This window comes from Monodelphis domestica, chromosome 5, assembly GCF_027887165.1.
Source record: "Monodelphis domestica isolate mMonDom1 chromosome 5, mMonDom1.pri, whole genome shotgun sequence".
Classification (NCBI taxonomy): Eukaryota; Metazoa; Chordata; class Mammalia; order Didelphimorphia; family Didelphidae; genus Monodelphis; species Monodelphis domestica.
In genome coordinates, this window is record NC_077231.1 from 186,351,002 (window position 1) to 186,376,806 (window position 25,805).

Here is a 25,805-nt window from a genome sequence, read left to right on the forward strand (position 1 = left end):
CAGTTATAGCAGTTAGGGCCTAGTTAAAGGTTTGATAAATGGAGACTGACTGGAGACAGCTTATAAAAAAAAAAACACATTTTAATATGTTATTGAAAGGAGCAGGGAAAGGAAGGAAAGGATAAATATAGGATTGAGGATATAGTCCCTAATCTAAGAAAACTAAATTATTTCCCAGTACCCAGTCTATCTCTCAAGAGACTTTCTTCATGCTTGGTTTCCCAAGCCTGACTTAAACTCCTTAACTAACTAAATTTTTAATATATAATATTACTAAATTATACTAATTAATTATCTTCTTATAGATATTAGAAATCCACTGCTCCTTTTACTTTCTCCAGCTAGAGATCAATCCAGCCACTGTCAGGTTCCCAGCAGCTAGCACTCTCCAGGCCCTGCTTTGGACTTACTTCCCTCTGTAGTGAGACAGAGAAAAGTCAGCCAGGCTCTCCTCACAGTTGGTTTCCTTCACAAACTTTTCCCGAATATCCAAGTGTCTTCCAAAAACCAACTGTAACCAGTTCTTCCAGGGTTTTCCAAAGGAAAGATCCGACCATCCACCCTCAGAGTAGCCAGCCTCCAAGAGTGTGTCCATTATTTTCCAACAGACCCCTAGGGCTCTTGGGAATTCCTTTATGGAGCCTCCATGAAGATTCTAGCTGATTTCTTAAGGTAACCCTTCACTCTTTCTCCATTCCTACTTACCAAGAATCTCTAATTAGTCCAAGGAATTAATTAGCTTTTAATTAATTATAATACAACTCTACAACTGGAAGTGGTCAAGAAAGTGCTTATCATCATCAATAGAGTGTTTTCTAGGAGCTATGGGTGTTCATTAAGTCATAGGTCTAATACTTGTACCTAAATAAATACATAAAATTATTAATAAAAACATTTTACCAAGTCTTAAACTTTCCTTTTAGGTTGAAGAGGAAAAGAAGCATCATCACCATAATGAAATACAAACACTGGAGGAAAAATGTGGTGATAAATTACCTGAAAATAAAATGGCTGGAAAAGGTAATGAGCTGGTAATTTATAAAAATAACAATCAGCGATATAAAGATGAGGAGAATACAACCCCCCGGGAAGAAATTCCAGAAATGTGCATTTCTTTTTTCAAGGAAATTTCAGCATCTGTGTACCATCATTTAAAGGGGTAAGTTTGTGAAAATATTTAACTGAAGTACTTAACTGTAAGTTCAGTTTACTCTGAAAATCCGGATTCATATTTATTGTACATTAACTTCGGTCTTGGTTGTTTTATTTTTCCAGTGAGTGTATATATGTGTGTATGTGTGTGTGTGTATTTCTTTTTTATATTCAGTTTGTTCTTTTATTCTGCAACTGTCACACAAGTTTCTCAGGAACGAGGATGCCAATCTTTGATGAGGTCTACAACAGTAGCATGAAATATAAGATTGTAAGGGGGAAAGCAAAATAGTTTGAAAATTTATGAATAAAAGTAATCATGAGATATTAACATATACCTATATCAACCAAAAATATTAGATGAGTTGGCAAAGTAGATGGAAAATTCCCCATAATTAGAAATGTTCATTTATGAATGTATTTAAGTGCTTATCATGAGCCAAGCACTGTGTTTATACACTAAAGATACAAAATAAAAAGTCAGACAGCCTCAAGAATCTCATACTCTTACCTGAGGGCAAGCAAAACAAAAAAGAGCCACGGGAAAACAGAGTAGAGAAGTGGAAGAGGTTCCTGATTCTCTTTTACAAGGTTTGAACTAAGGAGAGAAGAGTTCAGTATCCTTCCAAATTGGGAGAAGATAAAGGAGAACTGGCATAAAGGTAGAGGGAGAAGGACCAGGTAGCACTTGCTCCCTAAGGCTTTCTTAATGCTCATTTGGGTTCTGGATAGGATTCTACCTGCTGCCCTACCCAAGATATTGCAGGACCGAAGGAGGATAAATGACAACCTGACAGGAGGATTCACATTTCTGGTGGAGATTGATGATCCAAGCAACAACTCAACCATCTTAATCTGGAAGTGTCCTGGACTGACATTTAGAAAATAAGGAACTTGGAAAACAAAGTCCAAATTTACTTTCATTCCTTTGATGTCAAATAATCTAACAATAGCATTAAATAAGCCTATTGTGAGATAGTGAATTTTAAGAGCAAAAATTATTTAAGTTCAAGACAATATTTGTACAAGCAAAATATATGTGAGAGACCCTAAAGATGCATCTTTCCCTGCCTCAGTGCCTGATCTCACACATCATGACTTCAGGACATACAGATAGTTGTCTGCTTTTTCTTTGATTAGCAGGAAGTAGTCATATTAAGAGTTATTTGGAAGAGACAGTAAAGTTGCAGGCAGTTAATAGAAAGTATAATTATGATTTAATTGTCATCTTTTGGTTTTGTATCAGCCTTATTTTCCAGTATATCACTTATTACCCTTCCAGAGAAACATCCCTGAAACAAAAACCATGAAAAAAGGGAATAGAATTTAGCACAACTGGCCAACACATCGCTAATCTTCCAACTGTACATAAAGGGAGGAAGGTGCTACCTCTTTGAGGCCAAACCCGGCCATTATGATTTCACAGCATTCGTTTTCAATTGTTTTATTGTCCTTAATACTTATATTATTGCAATTATGATTTATAATGTTGTCCTAGTTGTCTGTACTTCATTTTTTGTTAATTCATATGAATATTCCCATGTTCCTATATGGTCATCATTTCAAATCACACATAGTGTGTTTAACCATTTACTAATCAATGGGTAACTACTTATTTCTAGTTATTTGTTTCACTGTGAATATTTTAGTGCTCTTTTTAACATGGGGTAAAAATACCTCCTTGGGGTTTAAGTTTAGCAGTGGGAGAGAGAGAGAATTCTAAAGTTCTGGAGAAATGAGTATTCTTTGAGATAGTTTTGACTAAAAGTTAATTGAAGCAGAGAAGTTGCAAGGGAACTTTCTAATCAAGTCCCATATAATCTATGAATAAGATTAGGGCCTGGAAAAAATTCATATCAGTTAAGATGTATTATAAAATATGCCAGATGTTTGTCTTTTCCCAATAAAGCCCTTCTGTGATACCTTATCAGAGTGTGAAGGTGAAGGCACTTTGAAGGCTGTGTGAACAGAGCACTAGGCAATTTCTTGTTAAAGGTCCTTTAAAAGCAGAAAGGTTTCATTATCATTTTTTTTTACCCTTTAAAAGAGATATTAACTCAATATTGGAAGATATTGAACAGAAAAGTCCAACAAATTCCATAATGAAAGTTGTCCTTAATGGACTTTTTACTCTGAAGTTCTGCAAATTATCGTATACTTAGAAATGAAAAATAATCTTGCCACATTTGTGACTGTTGATTGCTTACTAGTTTTAGTACATACACTCAAACACCCCCCCACACCCCCCCCACACACAAATGTGCTAATTCCTAAGGCAGATCAGATCTCTTTCAATAAGTTTAATTGTTTGGAAGTTTTTTTCATATATTGATTCTAAATGTGCCTCCAATCCCATAGTCCTACCTTTTGTGGGTCAATCAAATGTGATTCCTTCTCAGATATTTGAATATATACACTGCTTCCCATCCTCCCAACTCTTTGTCTTCTCTAGGATAAACATCTGCAGTGTGTTTAGTTGGTCCTTATTTTACATGGTTTTTATCCTATTCCTCCTTTTCCATCCTGATTTCTCCTTTGGGTACATTTTGAGTTTTAGACGACCTTCCTGCAATATGCCAACCAGAAACGAACACAGTTCTTCAGATATGTTCTGATCAGGGCATAGTATAAAGAGACTATCACCTCCCTCCTAGATTCTCTCCCTCTGAATTCAGCCTGCAATCATCTTAATTTTTCAGACTATCTCCTGGCATTGTTGGTTCATATCAAACCTGCCTTCTATCAGAAATTGAAGATATTTTGCTCACAAATTGCCTTGTCATGACTACCCTGTTTTGTACAGTTGTCTGAATACACAGACACCAAGTACAGGCAGGAAGTGTGGATCATTTTAGATGAAGAGTACAGCATAAATGAAGGTTTGGAGACAAACAAACCAGAGCATCCCCCTAGATCAGAGAAAAGCTCAAAGCTGACCAGAATGGATCTTGCAGTAAGAGAACCTTTGTTGTATTAATAAGGAAGGCCTAAATATGAAAGGACTTCACAGCTAGGCAGTTCAGATTTGCTGCATTACAAAAGAAGAGAGCTATTAAAAGTTTATGACCTGGAGAATGACAGGAACAAAATCTTTTTTAAAGAAGATTAGTCTGGAAACAATATGTTGTCTGTTAGAAGAGAAAGAAAATTAATTTCCCCCAGGTTTTTTCTTGTTCATTTAATTTACCCCATTGTTTTCAATAAAGAATAATTTAAGCATCCTCACATGGATTTTTCTTTCAGCAAGTATTCTGCCAAGAAATATGTCAAAAAGTCTCCAACTGATAAAAGGATTTCAGAGGGTCTCAGTATTACTTCATCTTGTGAAAAGGTGAATTCCTTAACTGGTACCCTACTCTGTATTCATGATGGCAGCAGTTTTGGTGAAGTAGATCTTCATAAAGGAAGGTAAAATACTACTGTATTTTCCCATGAAAAATAATATCAATGTGCACTTGTTGTAGAAGCCTGATGTCCTGCTCATTCTTTGTTCTGACAGTTGACCATTATTTCTAAATAACTGGTGACATGAGACATATAAAGAAAAGCACTTTCACTGCAGCCAATTATAGCTAGCTATTATAGTGAAGATAACATGCCCATGCTCCCTTGTATATACACACCACACAATCCCAGGAATAATGTCCATTTTCTTCATTGTGGTGACAGAACACAGGCTAGCTGTCAGTCAACAGGAATGTAGTTTCCACCATTCTTAGGCAGTAGAAGTAATAAATACCAGAGTTAGAATCAGAAAGTTAAGAGTTCAAGTTTCAATTCTATGATCTACTCTAGGATTTATTTAGGTACTAGCATCTGGGGGAAGGAATCAGGAAAGCCTTCATGTAGAAGGAGCTATTTAAGCAGAGTTTTGAAAGAAACAATGAATTCCAAGATGTAGAAGGTAGGAGAGAGAGGAGTTAGGAGTACATTCTAAGCAGAGAAGACACCCATGACAAAGGTATGGAGTTGGGAAATGGCATTTTGTGTGAGGGATAAGAAGGTCAGTTTGACTGGAGTGTAGAATTCAGGAAGAAGAGTAATATTTACTAAGGTTAAAAAGCAATTTCCATCACTGATATACAGTAAACTTGTTTATTCAAATTCCTCAACAAACTTAATCATCTCTAGTGATGTGCAGAGCACTTTATGAAGCTCTAAGGGAGATAAGAAAAAGACTGTGTTGGTTTTAGCTTACAATCTCATAAACTCTACTGTTTCTCTTGGTGATCTCATCTGCTCCTCTTGGCTTCACTTGTCATTGCTATGGAGCGATGGATTCCAGGTCAAGGTGTTCATCCCTAACTTCTCTCTTGAGCTACATTCCTGTATCACTAATTGCCTTTGGGCCTCTCTGACTAGATGTCCAATATGCATCTTGAACTTACTATGTCCAGGGCAGAATTATCTTCCTCCTAAGCCCTCCGCTCTTCTGAATGTCCCTGTTACTCTCAGGGATACCACCTTCTTCCCATTTACCCAGGCCTGCCACCTTGAGAAGATCCTTCAGCTCCTCATTTTCCTTCCTTCAGTCTGTTGCCAAGTATGGTTGTTTGTACCTTTTTAACATCTCTCATAGATGTCCATTTCTGTCTCCTCACGTAGCCAGCACCATCATTTCCTGGGCCCTCACGTCCTCTTAGGTTATGACAATAGCCTTCTAAGCACATTCTCTGCCATGAGCCCTTCCACACACCAATCCATTCTTTGTCCAGCTGCCCAAGTGATTTTCCTGAAGCAACATTTAATTATTTATTTGCCCCTGCTCTTTAAGTTCTTGTGGCTCTCTGTCCCCCTCAGATCTCATATAGCCTCCTCTGGCATTCAAAAGCCTTTATAACCTGGCTGCTTCCTGCCCTGTATGTTTCTTACTCTTCACTTCTCTCCTGACTCTGTGATCCAGCAGTATTAGCCCACTGCATGTTTTCCCATCTCCCTTCTTTTGCCCCACAGGCTGTCCTCCATGCCTCTGGAATACTCTGTCCCTAAAGACAGCCCAGATACCTTCTTCAAGAGACTTTTCTCAGCCCTCATAATCTACCTGTGCCTTCTTTTCTGAGATTACCTTGCAGCCACTCTGCTATAAGTAATTGGCATTTATATCTATTTACATGTTGTTTTCCCCATTTAGAAAGGAAGATCCTTCAGAGCAAGCCTGGTGTTTTTGGCTTTGTACAGTCCATGCTTAGGAGCACAGGACCCCACACACGGGAAGCACTTCATAAAAGCTTGTTTGCTAACAGTGACTGACTCATTGGAGGAGAGAATATATCCACAAATAGCTTATAGCCATCCTTCAGGATCTCTCTTACCTTTCCTAAAGGAGCATTTGGGAATAATTTCTCTGCTACTTTCTAAAGCTTTGTGTTTGCAATAGCAGAATCATTCTCTTTTTCTAATCCAACATTATTTATTTTAATTAACTAATTTATTTAATTGATTAGTTAAGAAAAATTTTCAATGGTTACATGATTCATGTTCTTTTTCTCCCCTCCTCCCACCCCATCCTATAGCCAATGCCAAAATCCACTGGGTTTTATTTCCATATTATTGATATTTGCACTAGAGTCATCATTTAGAGTTTACATCCCCAATCATATCCCCATTGAACCATGTGCTCAAGCAGTTGTTTTTCTTCTGTGTTTCTATTCCCACAGTTCTTTCTCTGAAATCCAACATTATTTAGAGTCAACACTTTTCAAACTCTTATTTTACTAATTTCTTTTTCTCATTTTCTATTTTTTAATTGAAGTTCATGGTAACATCATTTCAGTTAGACTGAGGAATCCTGTAATATTTTGAAATGCTATTGTAAGCCTAACAAAGTCTCTAATGGAAATTGTATTCTTTTGCTTTTCCTGCAAATTACTTCAAATTGTGATGCCAATCCAGAGAATGTATTTTTAAATTTTAATAATATGAACTGGACTGCTGACTCATCAGTGGTTCATGTAGCCCCAGGTAGGATGCAGTCTGCATCAGAAATAGGACAATGGTGAGCACAAACTAACTGAATTTCTTGTACTTGAATTAATGGCAGATGTCTTAAAAAAGAAAAAAAGAATCTTGAAGGTGAAAATTTCAGTTTCTTCACAGATTTCATTGCAACATCTCCCCTGAAATATTTTAAATCATGTCCATTTCTAGTGAATTTTCAAAATATAGCAAAATGACTTGTAATGACTGTTTTCAAAATTACGAAGTCAATTACAAATAAACAATAGTAATGGAGAATATAGACGAGAAAATGTAGAAATCCTTTCCATACCCATTTTTAGTCAGGAATTTTATTACCTGCCTCTTTTAAACTTTTGCCAAAGTCTTTCAGATGTATCGCAACTTGGGAATTTTGAAAAATTCATTTGTTCTAAATCCTCTGAAAGTGTCCTCAGTAAACAGTTTAAAGCCAAGAAAGCAGGCAGGGAAAAGGGAATTCATGTATTCATGTATAAACTGGATTCATGTATCCAGTTTATTGAATTTCTATTCATTCAACATAGAAAGCCAAAGCACAGAAGAACTATATGCTACATTTTTGATAGAAAGTTTAGTACCTTGGAGTAACCTGGACGTAGAAGTGTGGTGTTTATGCCTCATTTCTTACACATCCAATTTAGAAATTGTAGAGCAAGGACCATGTCTCTTAATAGAGGGAGTTTCATTACCATGAACTCCTTATGTGAATCGGGTCCCCATCCCTCAAATTAAGGTTCTATTTTTTTAGAGGTCCAGACAAACTTAACTAAATAGCATTATAATTATTATTTCTACTCAATTGTGTTTCTAAAACAAGCAGTTTTAATCTAGGTTTTCACTGAAAGAAAAGGAAGAAAAACAATTGAACATAGTCATGGTATTAAAAAGTATCAGAGAACAATTCATAAGAGAAAGCCTATTTTGGAAAGAAGTGGAGATAAGAGAGCGAATTGAATTCTCTCTGCAGTTTCTGGACCAAGAACTGAGAACAGTAAGAAATAATTTGAAAACATAAATTTGAATTTAAAAATGAATATTTCCATCTTTTCTTTGTAAAGAATAATCATGGAATTCCTGGGAGTGAGGAGGTGAATGCTTGTCAAGCATTTTTTAATGCTAAAAAGTGAAATGGTTGTTATGTAGAGTAAAATTAACTTGAATTCAATCATACATAAATGTATATTCATAAATATATAACGAAAAATAAAGATGTTTCTTGTTTTAGCATTTGAATATAAGACTACAAGGTATATTGCCATGGAAAAACAAAATGGAACTAGTGTTGTGGAGTGAGTTTTGTTGTGTAAAAGCAAATGCTGGTTATTGCCCAAAGAATTGTAGCTCAGTACCCTGTATCTTAATCTATGAGAGGGTTTATTCAAAGATAATACAGATAATTTAGCCAGGGCAATGGAATGGTCCAGTTGGGATGGTTTTGCAGACTCCCTCAGGTGATTCAGATTGTTAGATTTTATTGAAGGTTTGCAGGGTGCTCTCTGCTTATCCGTGGGAATGCTCCATCCTCCCTCAGATTATACCTCCCAGGAGTATTCTAGAGGGGAATTCCAGGCTGAAATGTGGGAAGGGGATTGGGAAAGGGTGCAAAGATGCCCAGTATGCCTTTATGGTGTTCCCCCATTTCCTTTTTAGTCAGACTTTCAATGTTGTTTGGGTGTTTGGAGTGCCCTTCCTCAGGCTTCCAAACTCTTATCCAAGGGGATAATGTTATAACATTCCTCAAGTTGGCTCAGGTGATTCTCTACTCCCTTCAGGCTTGGAATATCAAGCAAATGCTTATCGACTGGAAATGCACAAAGTTTAAGACTATATTCTAATTGGTAATACCTGCTAACGAATAAAAAGCATAAGATCTAAAAGTGCCATTTTAAAAAGGATTTCAAAGTGTTTCTAACATTTTAAAGCACCATTCCCACTGTCAACCTTCATCACTAGTACTTTTAAAAGTATGTCTCACTGTAGAGAGGCAGTCAGTCTGGTGTCCTGTATCGAAATGGTCTCAAATCCAAGGAGACCTGGGCTCAAGTGTTGCCATTGACCAATCTGGACTAGTGTGATTCTGGGTGAGTCATTTTTACCTGACTGAAGGCTAGAAGTGTCAAACTCTCCAAATGCTTTCCACAAAACTCACGTGTGGATTTCTTTTTTAATTCGACCCCACTGTTCTGGGCAGCTCTCTAAGATTATAAGTCACAGAAAAGGTGCCATCCTACATTGGTAAGAGGGAGTTTCCTTACCTGAGAATTCTCTAGATCAATGGAATCACAGGTTCAGGCCCCTTCACTATCCCTTATATTCCACTCTACTTCTTTCAGTCTTTTAGGAAAGTTTCTTGTTCTTTAGGGCCTTTAGTCTTATAAAATTAATATTATCCAATCCATTCTACATGGAAGAAAGGCAAAGTCTTAACAAGCCAGAGTACTGGACTAAATGTACTCATTATGTGAAATTCAATAAGAATGAATGTAAAGTCTATACTTAGGTGTAAAAAGTTATTGTCACAAGTTCAAATGGAGGAAATATGATGAGATAGCATTTAGTCTGAAAAGATATAGGCATTTTAGTGAGCTCTAAGCTTAATTTGAGTCATCAATGTTATTTGGCAACCAAAAAACAAATGTATTTTTGGACTGCATTAGGAGAAGCATAGCTTCCAAGACTGGGGAGGTACAAATACCTCTGTAGTCTGTCCTTATCAGACCTCTCCTGGACTACTGTGTTCACCTGTAGCGGGCACAGAATTATGGTAGGAGGTAATCAGGACTGCAAATATGACAATGAAAGAACTTGAGTCTATCCATAACATGAAGATCAAATAAGGAAGTAGAGATGTTAATCCTTGAGAAAAAATCCTTGAGAAAAAAAAAGACTCAAGAGGGACATGATTATTGTCTTAAAGTTTTTGAAGGACAGTCATGTGGAAGAGAGATTAAGCTTGCTCTTCTTTACCCCAAGGGAAAGAACCAAGAGCAATGGCTACAAGTTGCAAACATGCACATTTTTAGGGTTGTCAGAAAAAGTTGCTATCAAATAGAACCATTCATATGAGTCACTCTAAGAGATGGTGACTTCTTTACCTGCAATGGCTTCAAAGTGATGCTTAGAGTCAGATATTAAAATGGGTATAAATATGACACAATGATTATTGAGGCCCCTTTACAATTTTGAAATTCTATGCTTTTTTTTTCTTTTTATGTTCAAAGCTACATTTCTTAAGATTTTTTAGCTATTTTTTCAAATTCTATTCTACCGAAAAATGAAATGATTTTGCTTACTCTTGAAGGTTTTTTGTTTCCATGTTTTATTTTTTATATTTTTCTAGATTATATGTAGATATAATTTTAATTTTTTTTGATTTTGTGATTTGCTGGCTTCTCACAGAAAAAAAAATGTGTTTAAGAATTTTATGCAATTATTATCTCCAGGTTTACGAAGAACGAAATGTCACTCAAAGTCAGAACGCCAGAGCTTTGCAAGATAGACTTCTGAATCATGACCTATGGAAGCAGGGAGAAATAGTAGCAGCAACTACTTCTAAAGTGAATCAGAGTTCTGAGGTATTCACTTTGTTTTTTTCAAATTTTCCAGCATATTTTTAAAAGTCAAGATTTTTTTTTTCATTTTTTGGCATATGGACATTTCCATATGACTGCATTAGACATCTATGTTGCCAAAGTCAAAATAGGTGTTTTGTTTTGTTCTATTGCTTTTTTTAATTTGAATTGAATAATACCTCTAGAGTCCCATTGGTGTACTCCTTCTTTTGAAGAAAATCCCTAATTCTTAGTAGTACTTCTAAACCTTTTAGACATAGGAAGGGGGCAGTTCATCAGTTTCACTTGCCCCTAAGAAGAGAAAAGAATGCAACCTGGTAGGAGGTGAAATAAGGTAATTACTTGAAACTAGACTGATGATAGAGGTTTGTCCAGTACTGTACTCTGTTTAGCTGATAACAGACTGTAGGCTGAGATGGTAGACCTCACCTGCAGATGTTGAAGGTTTAACACATTGTCTGACTGTTAACAAGATGATAATGAAAACAGTATTCTGGATTATTAACTTATTTCAATACAGGGAAGGGAAGGAGGACCCAGGGAATGAATTCCCTAATTTATTTCCTCTAAGTCTCCTCTCTCCAATCTATGGATTTCTCATGAATTCCTCTTCTTGTCTTCTTGCACTCTCTGTCTTGAAACCCAACCCTATCTAGCTTCCTGAGCTACTAGCTCTCCAAACTTTGATGGTGGATGAGTTTATAGCAGATAGGGTTTGATCTTTGAGTGGTTCACCCTCTTGGGTCTGAGCCAAAATGGCTCCCGCCTCTCTCTCACACAGACAGGGCTCTGGTATGATTCTTCTTAGCTGTCAACACTTAAACATCGAATCTCAGGAACTCAGACAAAGACTAGACTGAAGACAAGGTGGGCAGGAACATAGAAATCAGGATCTCTTTCGATGGCTTGATTATAGGACCACACAGAACAGGACCAATAGTTTCAAAAGGAAGGTAGGTAACCTCCTTCTTGGCTCAGACAAATAGCCACAGGAAGTCACCCTACAATCTCCTGGCTCAAAAAGGAAAACGGACCCCAATGGTCTTTTGGTCCTCAATTTTATATCTTCCCAGATTCTGGAACTTCTCTTTCAGTTCCATGTGTACGACCAATTTTCTTTTGCAAACCCCTGCCTCTTGCTACATTTGCAAAGTTGCAAAACCCTACTTTCTTATTTTCCCCCTTACAGAGGTGATAACTTGAGCACATACCAGTTTTCTTCCTTTATTAGGTAGATTCCTCTGTTTGCCCTTTCCAGGCAGAAACTTTTTGAAAAAGGTTTCAAAATCTATGGTAATAGTTTGGCTTGTTCCAGGTATCTTGAAAATGAAGTAATAAAAATAAATAAGGCTATATATGCATTACAAGGATTCATTATTCACATTCATCATTTCTCAGCATGATAAAAGAGAAGTTCATCAGGTATAAGACTTAGGATTTTCACTTTTCTTCCTTTTTGTTTCAATGCTAGTTTGAAGTAATTTATGTGAGTTGTGGGCCCTCATTAAATATGGAGAAAGGAGTGCCTTATTTTCCTCAACTGCTGCCTATTCATGCTCTCCTCTTGAGTTTATAGAAGAGATTTCATAGAATGAGTTCCCTCCATTTCTTCATATACCTGTTTCCACCAGGGCTTGATGGGCTCAAATGCTTCTGGACCAGTTCTAGTAGGATGGAAGTGTAACACTAATTTAAAAAAATATTTTGACCCCATTAATTCTTATTCCTTTAAAATTTGAGGGTTAGGGTTTAATTACCACCTGCTGACTATATTTTGGGCCTCACTTTTCCCATCTGTAAAATAAAAGTTTGAATTAGAATACCTTTAAAAGCTTTAAAAATGCGATAGGTCTATCAGGAAAAAAATATTCTCAGTATATGCTAGGAAATTTTAAGTTGATTATTACTTCATTGATCTGCTGCTAAGGTAATTGTGACAGGACAATCACTCTATAGGAAGGACACTTTTATATCTTTAGTACTTATGGGGAAATTAGCAAAAGTAAAAGAGTTAGATTTGGAGGATGAAAAAAATCTAGATTTAAATCTTGCTTCTAACACTGACTAGGCTTGTGACAATGGGCAGATCACTTAATATATCCTCATATGTAAAATGGGGATAACATCCATGAATATTTCCTTCATAATAGTCTTATAAGACTTAAATGAGATAATATATCTAAAGCACTTTGCAAACTTTAAAGGAAATATGCATATATTAGGTATTGTTAATTTTATTCTAATACTACAAAAAGGCAGCATAAGATCAAGTGGATACAGAAAAGAAAGTAAAAATAGAAAGGTGAACAAATCTGGGGGCCAAAAAAATATAGAGTTTGTAAAATGTCCTCTACATTACATAGTGAAATGCCCACCTGCTTTAAAGACTAACTGTCTTAAGTACTTATCTTCTGATTAATGCAGCACTTTTAAGTCCTGTTCTTTGGGAAAATTGAGTCAGACAGAAATGTGAAATAGATAAAACTCTCTTGATTTACTTCTTCTTGGAATACACAATACTTCTTGGCACCTTGGAGTTTATTTTTAAATACTAGGGAAAAATAAGAATGTCTAATTTTATTTTGAGTAACAACTTTTTTCTGTTTATTGTGTGTAGCTTCCCGATTGTCATGAAAAAGATCTGCTGCTAAAAAAACATACCCTCCGGCCTGAAATTACCATGCTCAAACTGGAACTAGACCCAGTAAAAATTCAGAATCAGGAAGAAGAAAGTATGTCTCCTGAAGAAAAAGAATTTTTAAAAGAAAAGAATGATGAACTTCAAAATAAAATAAAACTGAATGAGGAGGCATTAACAAAAATTCAGTACAAGTACAACAAACAGCTTACTGTTCTGATGATTCAGAATCTAAAGCTGCAGTTTAAATTGGCGAATGAAAAGCAAAATAGAGAAATAGCAGAGCCAGAGGTTGAATCCTGCCATACCTGCGGGACTTCGATTGATGATCATGAACAAAGTCAGACATCAATAGAAGATCTTGAATACTCCTTTCTGCAAGAACGAGATGAATGGCTTCATTTACAAGACAAACTAAATAGTGATTTGTCTATTCTAAGAGATTGCAATGATTTCCTTTCTGAACAACTTTTAGAAGCTGAAAATAAAGCTAGTTTTTTAGGAAAAGAGCTGGATTACTTGCATGATTCACTCAAAGAAAAGACATTGGTTTTAGAAAGCACACAGAGAAACCTGAATCAGGTACAACAAGAAGTAAAGGAACTTGAACGTGCAAATCAAATTGAAGATGAAAAACTAAATGAATCTATTGCCAGACAAGAATCCCTGCAACAAAGGATAGCCAAAATCCAGAATGAAAATACATGGCTTCGACAACAGCTAGAAAATGCTGCAAATGATGTCATCATTAGCAGCCAGGTAGAATTAGAGGATGTTGAAGTAAACTTTTTTGAACCCTACAATGAACTTCATGATGACAGAGAAGTACATGCTCATGAAGAGAGAAATGAAGAGTTGATCAATGAATGTAATTGGTTAAGAGGGCAAATAGATGAATATGAATATGAGGAACAAGAAGGAGAGGTAGGTCTTTAATATCATTTGATAACCATCTCTTTGAATTTCTGAAATGACTTTTTTCATTTCATGATTTTACATTAGCATTTTTATCTCATTTTTCTTTAAGAAGTTTGCTAGACTTTTTAGTTAAAATTATTTTACAAAATATGTAATCTAACATGAGAGAAAATTTTAACTTTCTTTTGCTTTTTAGCTTCATTTGCTTTAATATATGCAATGATTTTCTTTGCTGTTCAATTAAAACTAATAGGATTTTTATAGCATATCTGTGCCTGTACATAAATACATATACATAACATGTCATACCTATCACCTATGTGTGTTATATGTGTTTGTATGTATGTGTGTGCACACATACACACATAGACATACATATTCCTGCTAGGTTAGAGCATGAAATGACTTTTCTTCAGTAGTAAGCATCCTGCACCCACCACACCTACACATACATATTTTTTCTTTCTGCAGACAAGATCAATCACTTCAGGTATTTTTACCAAGCCTGACAAGCATATCAATTCTCCAAGAGAAATTATTCAAATATTTTTCTTCATACATGTCCTCATTCTTGTATGGTTAGATGTAAAGAAGTAAAGTAATTAAATGTTTGGATAAACAGAAAGGAAAAGCCTTCTATTGTTTTTTTTTATCAAATATAGGAAAATAGGTACTCTTCCCTCCTCTACCTCCTATGTGAGCTGTATGTTAAAGTTTTATTATTGTCTTTGTGGCTTTGAGGAACGTATGGTATTATTTTCAAAAAGATGGAATGGGGAAATCAGACGGAATGCATTGCTTTATGAGCAGAATACTGAACAAGTAGGAAGATAGCATTTGGTCCATGTTGAATAGAGGAGTGAATAATAACATCAAAAGAGTTTTGAAGTTTTGGGGATCTGAGTTCAAATCTTTTTCTCTAATAATTACTACCTTTATGACCTTGAGTAACTCATTTATTGTCTTTGGGGCTTAGTTTCCTCATCTGCAAAATGAGATGGTTGGATTAAATAAGCCTTTTGCTAGTTTTCATACTTTGAATATATTCATGAAATTAACATTTACATCAATTAATTGTGAAGGCATAAATATTTTATGTATTTAATATTTGTGAAATAAGTAATAGAAGTAATATGGACATATTTTTGTCAGGATACAATAAGACAACTTCAAAAAGAACTTGCTGATACCCTGAAAAAACAACCTAGACTAGAAGATTTACTAGAGATTATGCTTCATTATCAAAATGATTTGGAAGATAAAAACCAAATACAGGAGGAACTAGATGAACTCAAAAGTGAAGTATGTATACAAAAGATCAGTAATTAATTTTTCATTGATTAATAGTTTTTAATGTATTTCCTTTGTTTCAGTATTACATATTTCCAGAACAGTGTCCCTTTCATTTAAACTGACTTAGAACAAGGAATATAACCTGTCCACCATTTGTACTCCTAAAAAGAGATAGTTATGGTTACAGTTTAGGTGGTTGACAGTTTTTTTCTCTATTCTCCCATAAAGAATGAGTTGTTTTTCCAAGAAACAATAATAATTAGATGAAGCATATCATATGTTATGGTTAAAAAGCACTTTGCTTACATTATCTCTTTTAATCCCCCCAAACAACCCTATGAAGTAAAATATATTTGTCTACCTTTATCCAAATTACTCGTTAAAGAAAAGAAATTAAATTCACTTTTCAACTAGTTTAATTTCATGATTAAAAAGTTAAATTGTTAATTGATAGAATAGAGCCAGTAGTAGCCCTAGTTTTTAAAGATATACATATACCAAGAGGTTTAATTTAAAAGAATATAAATTGTGCATATTAAGAATTAAAACAATTAGATGAATAAAGATCTTGATGTTATCCTCTAATTTATTCAAAGTAATATCATCATGTTGATTTTCATCTTTATACTCTTTCTTAGGTTATTCCTCAAATTTATACTTTCCCATCTGCAACCTATCCAAAATCTATCCAATCTGCAGCTCTGCTTCTCAAACACTATCTTCACCTCTAAATACTTTTTCATTGCAAAAAGTATGATTCTTTGTCTTAAGTTTTCCTTTGACTTTTCCTATTGCTTTCACAATCTTCTGAATTGCTGTAGAACTTTACATCTGATAAACATATAATTTTGTATTTAATATGTATTACATTATGGCATCATTAGACTATAGTTTTCTATATCAGGGTTATTTCCCCAACTAGCTAGTAATTTGTGAGGAAAGAGTTTATTTATACTAGTTTATCCTCTACAAATTCCCTTTCATAGCATGTTGATAGTAGAAGAGTAAATACTGTAATTGTAGTAATAGTGTAGGGATTAAAATTAGAAACTTGACAAAGATAGAGACATTTGACAAATTTTTGTTTTAATTGAGAAAAAATAGTAAAGATGGAAAGATAGGAAAGAGAGAAATGTAACTATCTACCCCAGTACTACCTAAAAACTACCTAAATCTTCTTATATCAACCTATAAACTACCTAAAAACTATATTTGGGAGAGTCTCACTAATAACTCTTCAGCCTAGTTAACCAGGCTGAACCTACACTATATATATATATATATTTTTTTTTTAAGATATATATGTATATACATACACACACACATATATCCTAACTAACTTACTAAACAATGGACAGCTACGAACCCACACACTCTTCTTCAATCATATTCTAGAGCATCCAGCAGTGACCAGAGACTGCCAGCAGCACCCTGCCCTCAGGAAACCTTAGAGCCCAAGGGCCCTTCTCACCCTTTGTGCTTGCCTTTATCTCTCACTGCCTAACTGTCATTCTTACATCACTTCTTCTCTGAGAGCAATTTCTATTTCCTTTAACTGTGGGCTGGTCTCCATGATAACAGAACTCTTCTCTTTGGGCCTGGCTCTCTGTCCACTGTGCCAGCCAGCTCTTTCGCCAGTTAAATTAGAGCAAGGGATTAAGAATTCTCTTTTACAGTAGTGATAGCAGCAGCAGTAGCAGAAGTGGTAGTGGTAGTAATAGTTTTGTAGTAGTAGTAAGTGGTAGTAATCTTAGTAGATGCTAATTAAATGTTTATTGGCTGACTTTGCTAAAAATCCTTTTAGGTTCTTTTATATCATTTTCTTTGGGGGTAATTTTTTGAATGAAATATCTTTGAATTCCTTTCTAGAGAAATTTTTATGAATTTTCAATTTCTCAGAATCTTCCCATGGCAAAATAAAAATAGAATATAAAATTATTTTAAAATATTTTAACATAATGAAGGGGAGATTATACCCCATAGAATACAGTTTCATAGTCATATTATCATAAAATGATCCCTTTATTACTATCAAATACATTCCTCTCATCTATATTACTTTCCTACATTTTTAAGCAATTCAAGATATTGTGTCCATCATTTTACCAGCCCAAAGCTGTAGAAAAGAAAATTTCTAATATCTTTTAAAACACATTTTCAACCTAGTAATTATCATCCATGGTAAAGTAATGGAAGTCTAAGCAAAAGGACCAAACATTGAATTTTTGATGATGAAAGCTTAGTAGCAATATGGATAGAGCTTTAGGCCTGAAGTTAGAAAGACATGAGTTGAAATGTGTCCTCAGAACCTATCTGTGTGATCCTGGACAATTCACTTTAATGTCTGTCTGGCTCAGTTTCTTCAATGTAAATGGGGATAATAATAGCACCTGTCACCTAGGATTGTTGTGAGTATCAAATGAAATAATATTTGTATAGCACTTATTACAGTGCCTTGAACATAGTTTGCACTTAATAAATGCTTATAAAAAGCTTTGCTCCAGAAACCCAAAGGCCAATATTGTTAGTTATATATAAATAATCAGTCTTTGACCATCATGATAAGCACCTCTCAATGTTGCAAAACAATTCTCTTTATTGCTTTAGTATAATTATTTTCCATAAGAAACGGTTTATTATTCATTCAATCCTTAGTTTGATGAAAAATTTTCTTTCATCATTGTATATTTGAGACTATTTCTAGGTTTGGGGAATTAGTATTGGAATGAAATAAGTTCTGTTTCACAAGTAACTTCCTTATCCCCCATTCTCTTTAGTTCCTTCCCATTATTATTGGCCTACATTGATGATAACATTAACCTTCAAAAGCTTTCAGTTTCATACTGTAATCTAGAAGCTAAGAAGACATATCAAGGAAGGAGTAAATTAGAATCCATATTTGGCAATATGAATTAACTCAGTTCATTTGGACAAACTGGTACCATTTTTCCCCTCTCTTCTTTTTCTGATCATGCAGATAACAACACTTTTACTATATAAGAATTAGGTGAAATTCCTCTTTTTTTTTCCTTATCCCACATTTAATCCACCAAATTTTTTTATGTGCTTTTGTGATGGGATCTGTTCTTTAAAAAATTGGTGTCTTACTGGGGAGTTGGTACAAAATAGAAGATGTTCAGATATAATACAAGGTAGCATATAAACAATACCAACTGTGGTATAAATGTTAGCAATATAAGCATTTTTAAACCGGTAAGGGTATTGTAGTTGATAATTAGAGTAGATGGTACCTAAGCTAATCATTTTCTTCTGTTAAGATTAAAATTTAGTTTCTCTGCTAAAAGTATTATAGTTTTATCAGGTTTATTAATGATTGAGAAATAAAGAAAATACCAAATAAGAAAGCACATGCAACCTACATTTTGCCTGCTTGGTAGAGAGCCTCATGTGCTCAGAAGCAGAGAGAGAGAGAGAGAGAGAGAGAAAAGGTGGTACAGTCAGTTTAAATAGCCATTGTGTTCTCACACTCAGGTGAGGACTCAGGGAGATTATAGGGCAATATGGGAACTAGCAAGGACTCCTGGGGATTGAAGTCTGGGGTTCAAATCTCCATTTTTACACTTCCCAATGTGAAAAAATGCTGTGCAGATTTCCTGAGCTTGTACCTAAGAACAACTGGCAAATAACCAAGTTTAACAATGTTGTATTTTAGATAATGATATAAGTAAAAATGATCAAAAACCTACATTTGAAGGTGACGTTTCCAAAGTCCATTTTTCTTTCAAACATATGTGTGTTTTCTAGAACAAAAATTCTGTTGTGTAGTTTCCTAATCATCAAACATAATCATGATCATTTTACATGTGATAGCTTTGGTATAGGGTATTGGTTTGGAGTTAGGACAATTCAATTCAATTTACCCTCTAAGATTTGTACTCTATAACATGCCAGAAAAGCTCCTTAAGGATATTTGCCTTAGGCACTCCCTAGGACTTATAAAGTTAAAGATGGCTGTATTCTACATTGATGGAATTTCCTGGGCTATTGAAGTCATAAATCTTTCACATACTTAATGTATTGTGCATGTGCCCATTTGAAGTGAATGTCAATGAATATAATGATGTTTGGAATACAAAAATATATAAATTTTGTTTATACAATTGGGTTAATACTTGATGGACTAATAAAATTTTGGTTAATAAGTTTTGGTATTTAACTACAGTCTTCCTTAATTCAAAATTAAGTACAAGACAGTAATTTTATTGTTAAAGTGACTAAATTTATTAATTTAAAACATTTTGTTTGGAATTTTTATAGCAGCAAGAATCTGAAGAAGAGCACATGCAGGCAAAGCTGTCTAAAAATGAGTTAAAAGATTGTATACAAAAGTAAGAGTTAAAGCATTTTAAAAATATGTAATAGTAGGGTGGTTTGGGGAATGTTATTAAATGTTTAAATGTAGGCCAGTATCAGAAGAATAACTTTGGGAAGGCCAGCTGTGGATGACAGGCCCAGTCCAGGCAAAGCCTGTATTGAAGTAACAAACACAGTCCAGGTTATATCAAGAAAATAGATGATGGATTTATAAATCAAGTGAAGGTGAAAAGGGGATTTGGAATAATCTAATCTAATACAAACTACTTAAAACCCCTCCATATCTTAATGTCCTGTAACCAGGAGTCTTCTTGCATTCAAACTACACTGAACTATCTAGCTGTCTAAAGACCCAGACCCTAATATAAATAGACCTTCACTAACCAAAACCAACCCCCCTTTTGGTAATATTAGAGGTAATGGATTTGGCGGTTAGGCAGAACAGGGCCCAGGAAGATGCATAGGGATCTCAGACCAAATCTTACAGACAGATGCCCAGAGACAGTTCAGGATCACACCAGGAAGCTCTGTAGATATGAATCCAGCCAGTAGGAAAGCAGGTAGGATGGAGAAGACCAGATAGAAAACAGCCAGAAATGGAAGGCAGCCAGTCTCCTCCAGGTAAACCAGAAGGATAGAGCCAGCACAAAGCCCAACTGCCCCTTAGCAATTGCTTAACTTCCCTTTTCAGAATTCCAGAATTCCTTACTCTGCTTTCCCATGCCTCTGCCCTCTGCAAACACACACTTTCCTCCTTAACTTAACTTTTCCTTATAACAAATATAGTGCTCTGAGTTGTAGAATCAATAAATAAAAAATGTAATTTGACTATAATGCAATCTGAATATAACAAAGCTCAGTGTGTTAACTAAAAATTTTACTTCAGTGGGTGAGAGGGAGAAGTCCACCTTACAGTGGCCTAATTTTAATGTATGATTGAATGAAAAAATATTTATTAAGTACTTAACTATGTGCTAAACCCAATCCAAAGGACAGCATCTCTTGTCCTCAAGGAGAATTTAACATTCTGATTCTGACGGTGGCCAAGGAGGGATGCTCAAGTCTTGTAAATTCCAGGAATGAAGTTTAGGGAATAAATTGGAATATATGCCCAAAGAAGTGTTAATTTTTATGTTTTCGATATATTCAAGTGCTGCTCTTTGACTATAATGGAAATTATCAGCAGAATTTGAATTGACAAGCCCTGTAAAATATTCTGTTTTCCTAACCTTAAGATTTAGGGCAGAAGCAGTGTAACTTTAATATTGAAAATTAATATTATGCCAAATGTAGTATTAATTTAAAAATATTGTTGTGGTCACTGTTTATAAATAATTAACCCTAAAGTCACGAGGATGATAGTAGCTTTTAACAATTTAGTTTTAATATAAATGTAGTCTAAGTAAGAAATAAGGAGGGAAAGAAATAGAAAACATATTATTTCTTAGACTTCCACCCTAATCTTACCAGCTCACAAGAGTGTCTTCTGCCCAAGCCACCAATGACAAATTGCAAAAAGACCCCTAACCAAAGACCTCCAGAGAAGTACCCCCCTCTCCTCTACAGCCTCATTTTATCATTCTCTTTCTCCACGCTACTTCTCTTCCCTATGTGCTGGTCTCTCACATCTCAGGAACCAATCAAAGTCTCTCTGACCTGGACCCATAACCCCTAGTTCTGGGTCACTAATGGGTTGGCTCAGACAAGCAGAAAGGACTCAACCCTGAGGAAGAGGTGTCCTTTATACAATCCCCCTGTGATTCTTTGAGAGATAAGCATGTTGAAATCTCTCAGATTTACATGCCTTGTCTTCCTAATGTATCATTTCACATAACCAGCTTTTATCTCTAAAGATTCTCTTGTTAGATGTGTTGTGGAAAGGAAACAAGACTGACAGTTGGTGGGGGAAGGGGCAACTGGGAGTGGCATTTGGGTCTTGTGACTAGCACTTCCTTCCTGCTGGGTTTTACTTCCTTCCTGGTGTTGGAGAAGGGAGGAGCTGATTCAGCCCAGTCTGGAGTGGAGTGCCTCTACTTTGTTCAGCCCGAAGACACAGCCTTCTGAAGGTTAGAACTGTTCTTGTTTGCTTTCTGTCTACTGCTAAGATTCTGAATTAGACAAAACGAGGACTGATATAGAATAGACAGGAGTGGGAGAAACCCGCCACCAGCCTATGAGGCCTGGCCTCAGCTCTGTAGCTGAGGAAAAAACTCCAATCCCAACAGGTTATTAAACTTTATACTATTTGAATTCACAGTCAGATAAGAGGAGTATCTTTTCTGGGGCATAGAGGGAGCTGAACATCAGTTCAGTCATTCAAGACAAGTGGTCCTTATCGGACCCCTGCTGCTTCCTCTCAGCAGGGGGCATCTCTCTCCTTTGCCTCACCGAGCAATATTCCCTCTTTCCCCTTAAACTCCTCTATACCCTACTACAAACCTCCCTTTATCCCCTGATTTTTCATATCCTCCCCATCTTTGTCAATAAATATTACAGTGTATACAATACTTCACTTTCTAAGAAGAAATTATAATAATTTGGGAATAAGAAGGAAATAAAAGGGGGAGAGAGCAAAACCAATGATTGGCAGGTGCATTGACAAAAAGCCAATTAGGGGACAATCCCCTTTGGCATAAGAGCTTACATTCAGAATAAATGTGTTCAACCCCCTTCAGTTCAATTTGTTACATCCCAAAGTTCATTCTGGATCTTCTGATACAGTGTGTGGTTTCTGCAGGTTTTTTATGGCACCTTCTTCCAAAAGTTCATTTTCTTGATTTGGGAAGTTAGCAAGATTCTTTTACTGAAATTTCTCTAAAAAATGTTTAAATCTTGAATTTTATGAAAATTATACAATATCCCCTGAGAAGGGTGTTGACCAACACCTGGATCAACTCAGGATACATGGTTGAGTTATGGTTTTTAAAAATGAATTGTCAAAAGAAAATTCAAAAGCATAAAAAAGAGAAAAAATTAAATTTGGGGGAAAAATAAAAATCAAATTGTATATAAAAATTCTGAGTTAGCAAGAATAATCCCATAACAGGTCCTTGAATCAGGGCCCAAGTAAAGTGATTTATGTTCCACAAGCCTGTAGGACAATTATAACAATATATAGCACTTACCCATTGGTAGCCAGGACTACAGAAAACTGCTATACTATAAAGAGAGAAAAGGGGCTAGATTTTGAAATAAAAGGGAAGTATTATTCCCCTGAATAGGGGGACCAAAATGGCAGCCAAACTGAGGTACTTGTTGGTAATCTAGCATGGGGAAATCCTGTGTCTGACTTTATCAAACAGCTGCTTCCTCAAACCTCAAAACAAATCCTCTGCCTTGGCACAGAATCTCATTAGTCCCACCAGGATTGGTTGGTCTCCTTGACCTTGTGCTTCTCAGCACTGTACAGTAGCTCTTTTGGGATCCCATATTCTGAAATAAGACACAATTATTAGCAATAGTCACATGATATTTAACAATTAATGGCAGATTTTATAGTCTAAAGCTTTTGGGTATGCATTGATATTAGGGCTAGTGGATATTTTAAATTTATTCTTCAACATAAAAAAAAAAAACCTTAATACTAGTTACATGTACTTTAAGTACAAAAATAAGAGAAGAAAGAAAATTCAAATATCCTATTGAAAATAAAATAAAAAACAATAACATTTTTAAAAATCAATAATGCACAGTTCACATTCCATGACAACGTGTCAGCCAAAACTGTGTGCAACTTGTCTATGGATTTTTATGATGGTATTATCTCTGGTCCTGAGTTCCTCCAATGTGTTTGAAATTCTTTATGTACACCTTGTCTCCTGGGTGTAGTTTATGGATTTCAGAAGTCTATAGGTCTTGCTTGTACAGCAGCTCCAGATTCATGGAGTACTTGCAATTTGACCTATAAATCCTGTATATATTAAGCAATGAAAGTGCCCCCCCCCCATAATCATGTGTATGCAGGAGAAAAAGGCTTAATCTGTATAGGGGGGGTTCCAAAAAGCATCTCAAATGGTGATATGTGTAGATTTCCTCTGGGCCTCATTCGAAGATAAAAGAGAGCTAGAGGGAGAACTTCAGGTCATTTTAAGTGAATTTCAATCACTATTTTCCATTCATAGTCTTAATATCTCTATTCATTCTCTCAACTTGGCCTGAGCTCTGGGGATGATATTGAATATGGAATTTGGAAGAGATTACCAAACAAGGATAAATCTAAGACAAAGCCTAATCAGTAAAATGAGTTCCCCTGTCTGAATCAATTCATGCTGACAGGCCAAAGCAAGGAATAACCTCTTTTAAGAGCACCTTGGCACCAAAAGCTGCTGTCCCCTGGGTAGTAGTAAATGCTTCCAGCCATCTGGTTAGCTGATCCACTATGACTAAACAAAATTTATAATGTCCAGCCTTTGGCATTATGATAAAGTTAATTTGTAAATGCTCAAAAGGTGTGTAAGCCAGAGGACATTCACCAAAACTTTGCCACAAAAGGCATGTTGGTTATAGGCTTGACAGGTGGAGCAGTCTACACACACTTTAGAGGCTATGGTAATTATACCAGGGGCTATACATACTCTTTTAACAGAGTCTACAATGTCCTGAGTGCCAAAGTGACCAAATTTGTGAACAGATAAGCATATTTGGTGATAAAAACTATTAGCAAGTAGGGGTTTTCCTTCAGATAATACCCATACTCCATTGATCTGTGTTGCTTTAAACTTTTCTTTCCATTTTCCACTTCCTGTTTATTATATGAAAAGGATAAATTTGAGTTGCTACTAATTGCTAAAGTTAAAATTAATTCACGTCCTTCAGAGGCAGCAAGCTTTGCTGCAGTATCTGCCTCTAGAAACAGTGTCAGTTCCACCTTTATGGGCAGAGAAATGAACTATATCTAGTGCTTCAGGGAGCTGGAGAACAGAAAGCACTTCAGTAATGATTTCTGCATTTGTGATATATTTTCCAGCTGAGGTTAAAAACCCCCTTTGGAGCCATAGCATACCCACTCCATGACATATTCCAAATATCTATCTAGAGTCTGTGTAAGTTGTTGCCTTCTGATTTTTGGCAATTATATAGGCATGTTTTAGATCTATCAGTTCTGCACCTTGAGCACTTATATTTGAAGGCAGTGAAGCTGACCACACAGTAGCAAATTCTGTGACTACAGCAGCTCCAGTGTAATGTATGCCATCCCTCATGAAAAAAGGAACAATCAGTAAATAAGACTAAGTCTGAGTTGTCTAAAGGCATGTCCAGGAGATTACCTCAAAGCTTTTCAGCCATGGACACTAAAGATTCACAACTGTACAACGGTTCTCCTGAAACTGGTAAATCCAGAAGCAAGGATGCAGTAAAACAGCACAGTGTTTTAAGGTAATATTTTCATTACATAATGAGGATACCTCATACCCAGCAAGTCTTTGATCAGAAAATGCCTGTGTTCTATGACTTAGCAATAATGCTTCAACTTCATGTGGGCACATTATGGTTAATTGGCACCCCGATTCTAAATCTTAGTTACGTACTTAGTTACTAACAAAGCTGTGGCAGCTATGCCTCTAAGACATGGTGGGGCTCCTGAAACTACTGGGTCCAGCTGGGTTAACACTGAATAGGTCCTAAATTTTGAGTTAAAACACCTGAAGCTACCCCTCTCTGTTCATGTACATACAAAGTAAATGACTTTTTATAATATGGAATGCCTAGAGCAAGAGCAGACAGGGTAGTTTGTTTTAACTTTGAAAGAGCAGACAGTTGTTCTGCTTCTAATCTAAGAGGTTCAAAGACTGAATTTTTGTCAGAGTTATAAAGGGTTTAGTAATTTCCCCATAGCAAGGAATCCACTGTCTACAAAATCCTGTTGCTCCTAAAATTGCCCTCAACTCTTTCTTACTGAAGGGGGGTACCCAATTTCTGAA

At 35.6% G+C, this 25,805-nt stretch overlaps 1 protein-coding gene across 1 annotated transcript in view; it reads left to right on the forward strand.

Moving 5' to 3' along the window:
- The window catches only part of LOC100014454 (ankyrin repeat domain-containing protein 26), a 113,978-nt gene that overhangs the window by 62,978 nt on the left and 25,195 nt on the right, over window positions 1–25,805 (forward strand). Inside the window, exons 21-27 of the mRNA XM_056799585.1 lie at window positions 924–1,159; window positions 4,396–4,560; window positions 7,960–8,119; window positions 10,572–10,703; window positions 13,318–14,262; window positions 15,409–15,558; window positions 19,828–19,898. Coding sequence (XP_056655563.1) covers window positions 924–1,159; window positions 4,396–4,560; window positions 7,960–8,119; window positions 10,572–10,703; window positions 13,318–14,262; window positions 15,409–15,558; window positions 19,828–19,898 — 1,859 coding nt within the window. The remainder of the gene's footprint in view (window positions 1–923; window positions 1,160–4,395; window positions 4,561–7,959; window positions 8,120–10,571; window positions 10,704–13,317; window positions 14,263–15,408; window positions 15,559–19,827; window positions 19,899–25,805) is intronic.